At 41.4% G+C, this 8,919-nt stretch overlaps 1 protein-coding gene across 1 annotated transcript; it reads left to right on the top strand.

Moving 5' to 3' along the window:
• Nucleotides 1–7,782, top strand: LOC113547114 (proline-rich protein 36). Its single transcript, XM_026947336.3, has 2 exons — nucleotides 1–629; nucleotides 1,323–7,782. Exon 2 carries the CDS (start codon nucleotides 1,480–1,482, stop codon nucleotides 4,012–4,014), a length of 2,535 nt encoding a protein of 844 aa, XP_026803137.1. The 5' UTR covers nucleotides 1–629; nucleotides 1,323–1,479; the 3' UTR covers nucleotides 4,015–7,782.
• Nucleotides 7,783–8,919: the final 1,137 nt, after the last annotated feature.

Below are 8,919 nucleotides of genomic sequence, written 5' to 3'. Positions count from 1 at the left end.
ACACCCACACAGAAGAAATTCTCAGATCAAAGAATCATCTGTATTCGTTGTTCAGCCAGTAACAGAATCACAACGCAACACACACATGAACCATGCCCATTTTGTGATGTTGGATGGCTCTTCATAGATTGATCCATAGTGTTGCTAAATAATGACTGACTGATAAAGAATAACAAGCTACTGTTTCACCAGAACTGGTGAACTATTTGGTTTTCATTTGTTAAAGCACACAAATTTAAACTAATGCCCGATGATGCCTAGTCTGTCTGTTTGATTACAAACACTCCAGTTTGCATTCAGACTTGTCTCACATATTAATCAACACCATTTGCAGCTTATTAAAGAGCTGAAGAGACTTTGTCATTGCATTACCACTCGCTGCCAGGTTGAGCCTTGTTTCCAGGGAAACAGAAAATCAGAAGCTTTCGATACTCAGAGACAACGCTGAAATCCAAAGACCTCCATCTACAGCGGAGGATTCTAGAAAACAAACCTGCCTTCTTCAGCACCCACAGGAGAAGTAGGAGCTTCAAAAAGAGAAATGAACATGCATTGGATCCGATACACGTTGTTTTTCTCGAGTGGGATGTAAACATGAACAGGGTTACTAGTCAACACTAGGATTGCAGGTATGTATTATTTCTAGTACTTTGGGGTTTTTTTCTTACAGTATGCTCAAATCTTGTTATCTCTGTATAAATCATTATCAGTGCTACAGATATAAAAGATATGGAATCAGACAGGTGGCGTACAAAGCATTCCTTTGCACTACGTAGTAAAGCAGGAGAAGTCAAATCAGAATCTGTGTTTATCTATGCTTATGAAATCATGCCTTTTTTTCCTCCTACCTACTACCATTGACTAGAAACATAATTCCAGCATCCAATTATGACTAGGATAAAACTACATATTTGAAATGTAGAACATCAATCAGTAATTGTTCTGTGTGGTGTGAACTTGTAAATGTTTCTCCTGCAAAAAAATAATTCTTAGCCTATTTTTCATCTTTTTTTACCAATGCTGATTCAGCTCAAGGATGTTATACAATTAAAATAAACCAGACACAACAAAATTTGCCTTTTATAGTTACTGTGGCTAACATTTTCAGTAATTAACCTGAACACTACTTATGTTTTACTTACATACTTTTCTGATGTCTGATATCTGTCTGTTTGTCTGTTTTCTCTAAATCTGTAGTTTTATAGAATTGAAGTATACATAACTTACCCTTTATCATAATTAGCTTATATGTCCACAACAACAACTTAACAACAAGTTAATGCTACTTTAATATGAGTATGATTTTGCTTCTTTATTTCCAGAAAATGTGTACAACTCAGGGACGACACAAAAACTCCAAGGAGACCCCCAACTCCACATGAACAGAAACTCATGTTCTCACCCTGAGTGTTTTGGAAAATCAGCTCAAAAATTATCTCTGGTATAGGTTATGCCTGTGTGACCCTTGTGAAGGACAACATGATGGATAACAAACTGCCTGAAGCCTGCAAACATACAAAAACGGTGGCCCTTGAAGAGATCCATACTGACTCCCAGACCGCTGTGACCAAAGCTGATCAGGTTCACGCAACAGTACTGAGTTGTTCAACAGTAGTGGTGGATTTAAGCCCTGGATCAGGTGAAGGACCCACACGTAGGGAACGCTTTAAATCAGACTTGCAACAAGCTAGCCAAGAAATCACAATACTGGTCACCAATCATGAGTCACCAGAGACAGAAATGGAGGAAGCTGAGTGGAGTGGAGAAAGTGAAACCAATCCTGAGTGTATGGTGCCAAGTGAGGAGGACAGTTTGGATGTATCCATGGTGGTGGCAGACTTGATAGAGCTCAGCCAAATGCAACAGACCTGTTTGATCAGCAATAGTTCAGCAGAGCAAGGCACCAGTTCAGGTGGGCATAACTTACCCGAGACAGATGCAGATGGAAGCAGAGAAAGCCACAAAGAAGAAACACAACCTAAAAGTCAACAGGAGACTACAGTCTCTGGAGCCAACAAATCCCAATCTGCGGAGGGAGTCATTTTGTCTGACTCAAAGGATCCTAAGAGGTCAGAAAAGACAGTGAGCAATGTGGCACTGAAGCAAGTGGAATCCTTGGAGAACAGAGACTCAGACGGGGACCTATTACCCAGGCAACAACAGCATATACAGACACAGGTCAGTCTGGAGGTCGTATACCACTCAGCAGCCACGAGCCCCATGACCCCTCCTGAAGGTTCCACTGCTTTCTTCTTCCCGTACTGTGTTAACAAACTGGGAAAAAGTGATGAGAGTGAATCAGTTCCAGTGGAAACAAAGGATGCTGAGCTCCAGGTGGGCATGAAAGTGGAGTACCGATCAGTTGCCACAGCTCCCATGACACCCATATCGCCAAATGCACCCGAATTGCCAGTAGAGACTCGCTCAGTTGCCACAGCTCCCATGACGCCTGTGGCAACAAATGCACCAAAGCTACTGGTAGAAACCCGTTCAATTGCCACAGCTCCCATGACACCCATTACAACAATCGCACCTGAACTGCAGGTAGAGACTCGTTCAGTTGCCACAGCTCCAATGACACCCATTGCAACAGCTGCACCTGAACTACAGGTAGAGACTCGCTCAGTCGCTACAGCTCCCATGACACCCATAGCAACTACTGCACCTGAACTACAGGTAGAAACTCGAACAGTTGCTACAGCTCCTATGACACCCATAGCAACAGTTGCACCAGGACTACAGGTTGAGACTTGTTCAGTTGCCACAGCTCCCATGACACCCATTGCAACAACTGCACCTGAACTACAGGTAGAAACTCGCTCAATTGCCACAGCTCCCATGACACCCATTGCAACGACTGCGCCTGAGCTACAGGTAGAGACTCGTTCAGTTGCCATAGCTCCAATGACGCCAATAGCAACAGTCGCACCAGGGCTACAGGTAGAGACTCACTCAGTTGCCACAGCTCCCATGACACCAATATCAACAACTGCACCTGACCTACAGGTAGAGACTCGTTCAGTTGCCATAGCTCCCATGACACCCATAGCAACAGTCGCACCAGGGCTGCAGGTAGAGACTCGTTCAGTTGCCACAGCTCCCATGACCCCTGTTTCAACAACTGCACCTGAACTACAGATTGAGACTCGCTCAGTTGCTACAGCTCCCATGACACCCATTGCAAAAACTGCACCCGAACTACAGATAGAGACTTGTTCTGTTGCCACAGCTCCCATGACACCCATAGCAACGAGGGCACCTGAGCTAAGGGTAGAAACTCGTTCAATTGCCACTGCTCCCATGACACCCATAGCAACAAGGGCACCTGATCTACGGGTAGAAACTCGTTCAATTGCCACAGCTCCCATGACACCCATAGCAACAAGGGCACCTGATCTACGGGTAGAAACTCGTTCAATTGCCACAGCTCCCATGACACCCATAGCAACAAGGGCACCGGAGCTAAGGGTAGAAACTCGTTCAATTGCCACAGCTCCCATGACACCCATAGCAACAAGGGCACCGGAGCTAAGGGTAGAAACTCGTTCAATTGCCACAGCTCCCATTAGTCCAATCATCTTACGCTCACCTGAGCTAATTCCAGAGCCAGAGCCAAGATCCATGTCGGGCTCAGAGGGACCACCTGAGCCAGTACAGGAAGTGTGCTGGGATGAGAAAGGTATGACATGGGAAGTCTATGGTGCCATGGTTGAGGTATCTGTCCTGGGCTCGGCTATCCAGAAGCACTTGGAGAAACAGGTTCTGAAGAAGCAAATGAAACCCCCCGATGCCACGTCCAATCAAACTTTGCCTCCAAGCACCACAGACACTTCCACTCCCCTCCCTTCCAGCCCACCTGCTTTGTCAGCATCTAGTCGGTGCAGCTCAGCAAAAGGTAGTAGGAAAAAGGATGAGCGGAAAGGAGCAAGAGGCAGACAAAGGCGGAATCCTTTTCGTTCATTCTTCAGGAACTTCAGAAGGCCGAACTGCTGCTCCCGGGCACACTCTGAGTAGAGATATTGAAGAGACAGTGCTTTGAAATTTCAATAGTAAAAGATTTAAACAAGTGGACCTGATGACAGTCCAATTTTTCTGTAGGTTTTGACTATTGGCCAGTAGGTATAGATTTTGTCCAGTAATAAGGTCCCTCTGACTGGCAAGCTCTCCCCAATGGCATGATGTTTTTTTTTATTATTTTGTCTTACTGTGCTTCACTTGTGACATAATCCTAAAAAATATTTTATTGAAGGGATTATGAACAACCTCAAATGATTGGTCAAAGGTCTTCAAGATTATATTGCAAATCCAGCTGCAATGATTTAATGCTTCTGGGTATCACAACCTTCACTGACCTTTCCAGTGCTGGACTCTTTCAAATCACTCATCCAGCATCAATGATGGGTCAAAATCAATTTCCAGCATCCCTATATAAGAGTGTGATTTGTTGTACAAATTGGGATCAACCCGGTCAGTGAAACCTCAACAAGCTGACAGCAGCCTCCAAACAAGCTTAGCCACTGGAAGATGGGGCAAGCTCACACACTTATAGATTGTTACTTATCTTGCATTTGGGGAGAGAACTACTGATGTTAAACACTATATCTACCATATAATATACATTCTTAGAAAAAGAGACTTCTTTAAAAGACGTTTGGATACTTTGGATATTTCAGGGCTCTTCTTGAAACCCTCTCTGGTAGAGAAACACCATTGCAGAATCTTTAATGGTTCTCCCAGAGAGATCAAATGAAGGACCCTTTAGGATGCTAGATCTAAATTTTTTTAGGAGTGTAATTAGCTTAGGATTAGATGATATACAAGTGCATAGACAATCCTAGCTTAGATTTTTTTTTGTGTTGTTGTTGGTTTTTTTGTTGTTTTTTTGTTTTGCTTAGTAGTTATTTTCAGTGCATTTGAGCCTCTGCCACGTCACGTTTTAACTGTTTCACAGGTTTAAGTGTCCTTTACCCTATGTTCACTCTACCAAATGACAACTGGCGACTGCTCATTGTCTATGTATGTGCATGACACAGATCTGTGATTTCAGTGGCGGCAGTGAGCAACAAAACCACAGGATGACCAAACTACATTTGAATTGAGATTTTTTCAATCCTACAGTCCTGCTCAACATTATTGGCACCCCTTTATTTTTTGTATAATCTGTACAATATCTTCAGGAATAAATGAAAATGTACCAAAATTATATCATCAGGATTTTGTAATTGGAGGTCCAAAGTAATTAAACAAAACATTGTTTTTCAACTTGCATGTAGTAATTTCAAAGAAGAAACAGGAAAAAACGGCATGGGCAGCAATAAAGGCACCCTTCCTTAATATTTAGTTGCACACCCTTTCGCAGCAATGACAGCCTCCAAACATTTCTTGTAGTCATCTATAAGCTTCTTGCATTTCTCTGCTGTTATTTTCTCCCACTCTTCCTTTGCAGTTTGTTCAAGCTCTTGAATGTTTGCAGGGTTCTTTTCCCCAATGGCAGCTTGCCCCAAAGATTTTCAATGGGATTGAGATCAGGACTCATTGCTGGCCATTTTAAAACAGTCCATTTTTTCCTTTTCAACCATTCCTGCGTGCTTTTGGATGTGTGCTTTGGGTCTTTGTCTTGCTGGAGGTCCCATGATCTTTGACTCAAACCAAGTTTTCTTACACTAGGTAGGACATTTCACTCTAAAATCTCTTGGTAATTCTCTGATTTCATGATTCCTGTGATACAGTCAAAGCCTCCAGTACCAGACGCAGCAAAGCAGCCCAACAGCATTATGGATCCTCCACCATGCTTAACTGTTGGTAGGGTGTTCTTTTCCTTATAAGTTTCATTGCGCCGTCTGTAAACAAACTGTTGGTGTGCACTGCCAAAAAGCTCTATTTTTGTTTCATCTGTCCACAGAACATTTTCCCAGAACGATTGTGGTTTGTCCAGGTACTCTTTGGCAAAGATCAGTCGTTCCTTTTTATGTCTTTTCTTCAGCAATGGGGTCTTCCTTGGCCTTCGCCATGAAGCCCTGCTTGGTTTAGTGTACGGCGTATAGTACTTGTTGAAACCATGACCCCAGACTGTTCCAGGTTGGCCTTCAGGTCTTTGGATGTTAGACGTGGTGTTCTTTCCACCATTCGCACCAACCTTTGAAGAGTTCTCTCATCAATTTTCTTCTTTCCCCTATGTCCAGGGAGGTTCTTGACAGTTCCATGCTTGGCAAACTTCTTAACATTGCGCACTGTTGAAACAGGGATACCAAGGTCTTTGGAGATGGCCTTATACAATTTGGAGGTCTTGTGTTTGCTAATTATAGCACTTCTGATGTCCTCAGACAGCTCCTTTGTCTTCACCATTATGACAAAGGAACAGGTAGTAACATGTGGCTTTTTAAAACACTGAAGTCATCATTCAGTGGCTAATTTATGTCACATGGGCACTGACAATTTATCACAGGTGATTCTCATTTGTGATTTACCACAGGTGAATCAAAATGTATTTCCATACTGATTTATAGTAAAGGGTGCCAATACCAGTGTCACAACAAGCTTTAAGTCTTTCTATTTTTTCTCCCATTGTTTTTTGTTTTAAATTGTTGTTTATCATTTGCTCTTTTGTATCAAACACAAGTTCTCTATAGAAAAAAGCTGTTTGATTAATGATTAATTGATTAATTTTTTTCAGGAGATATTCTACATTATGTACTTAAACTTCATGGGTGCCAATAATGGTGAGCAGGACTGTATGTAAATTGTAGTTTTGAAAGCAACAAACCCAAAGGATTGGCTGAAATGATTCCTCTGACCAATCCTATGGCAGGTCTGGTCCAATGTTTCTTCAAAAGGAAGAAAAACCTATAACTGTTATTTCAACTTATCCTGTCATATACGACTTTTCATTAAATGTGAACAGAGACATTATGAAAAAAATAAAGCTTGTAGCAGAGATCATTGGTTCCCCTGGTGCATGTATGTGGCTAGTATAGTTAGCTTGCTTTGCTAATCTGCCAATGAATCAAACAACCAATTTTCACACTGATTCGTGCATTATTTAATTTGTGTTTAACTAGTTAGCTGTAGAAGCTATATATAGCTATTCTTGTATCTCGGAATGCTGGACAGGCCACACCCACTGCAGGCAACAGTAGCAGTCACCAGACACCCACAAGAGACTACTAGCAGCACGAGCGACTTGTTAATTGCTAGTGTGAACGAAGGGTTATGTACGTATGTGGTGTAATACTTTTTCTATCAGAATTATCTGAACATATCTAAGATGCTCTTAAGAAAGTAAACTTTAAAATAGCAGTAAAGTAAAGTAAAGTATGGTATATATTATAGTGTGAAGCATACTTTAATACTTTTCTACCTGTGAATGCTCCTTGCCAGAAGTTTCAGATGGATTTCATGGACATGGACTTGGAGGAAATGAATCTAGACTGATGCTGTGGAAACCTGAGAAATTTATTAATGTGCTATTTAAAACAGCCTTTGTTTGTCATACCATGTTTCTATAGTCATCGTGTAATTGTGCTTCTGCTGATAGTCTTGCACTCAGTGACATCACAAGCATACATGTTACTGCATAAAACAATCAAGCTCCAACGCTCATATAGCTGGTGAGAGATTATCCTGTCATCATTAAACATTTATGATTTCAAGTGCTTAATTTTTAATGAAAAAGTGCATGTCAGGGCATAAATTAATATGAATAAAGCAAAATAAATGATGCTTTAAATATTTACATTGCTACTACTCAAAAACATAATAAAGCTATTCTCCATGCGATAGAAATGGCCTATATATCTTCTACTTTTAAAGGTAGTCTTTTTAATGCATACAGTAGCTGAGTTAAAGCAATATTATAGGAATAAAATCTTGGAGTAGATAAATTAAACAAGATAAGCATTTACTGTTCATTTAACACTGACTATCAACATAGTAGCATTTGGTGTGCTTCTGAGGAATTGTGAATGCTTAAATGGATCAAAAAATTATGCTAAGAAAATAGAGATAAGACTAGTGTCTGGGGAAAATATTAACAAAAAGTATGTGTCAAAGATGAAAACAGACAGTAAGTGGTTTAAAGGAATGAAGGAGTGTTTATTTGAACAAACAATCAAATTAATAAATAGATTTGAATGCACACCAACATGGTATTGCATTTGAAAATTCATTTTCAACTTTTTTTTTGATAGAATTCAGATAATTATAATTGTCATTTTGTTATCATCATTATTCCATCTCTATTTTCCTCATTTCTTTTCTCTTATTACGCCAACAAAGAACAACAGTGAATCCACAGATAAACAAAGTCATCCAAAAAAACTCAACAACAACAACAACACAGGGTCAGGGGCTTAATGGGGTGGGGTGGGGTGGTTCCATTTTTCATCATTATAATAAAACAAACATCCCTGGACCTAAGAGGCCCAAACTTGTTCCAGCATGACAATGTCCCTCTTCACAAAGCCAGCTCCATGAAGACATTGTGTGTTAAGGTTGGAGTGGAAGAACTCGAGTGTCCTGCACAGAGTCCTGACCTCAACCCCGCTGAACACCTTTGGGATTAACCGGAATACTGACTGCACCCCAGACCTCCTCAACCAACATCAGTGCCTGATCTCACTAATGTTCTTATAGCTGAATGAACATCAATCTCACAGCCACGCTCCAAAATCTAGTGAACAAAAAAGCACAGCTTGTCATTCAGATGTTATACACAAATCCTGCCACTAGATGTGACTAACAGACAGAGAGACAGACAGAGAGACAGGGCAAGGGCCTGTGAAGCCTAATGGATAGAGAGTCGGACTTGTAACCCGAAGGTGAACCTGAAGGTCGTGGGTTCGAGTCTTGGGTCCGGCAGGGATTGTAGGTGGGGGGGGGACTAGTGCTCTCTCCCACCCTTAATACCACGACTGAGGTGAG

This window comes from Pangasianodon hypophthalmus, chromosome 9, assembly GCF_027358585.1.
Source record: "Pangasianodon hypophthalmus isolate fPanHyp1 chromosome 9, fPanHyp1.pri, whole genome shotgun sequence".
In the NCBI taxonomy this organism is placed as follows: Eukaryota; Metazoa; Chordata; class Actinopteri; order Siluriformes; family Pangasiidae; genus Pangasianodon; species Pangasianodon hypophthalmus.
Note: the sequence above shows the minus strand (reverse complement) of the source record. Positions and strands in the feature narration are given on the sequence as shown.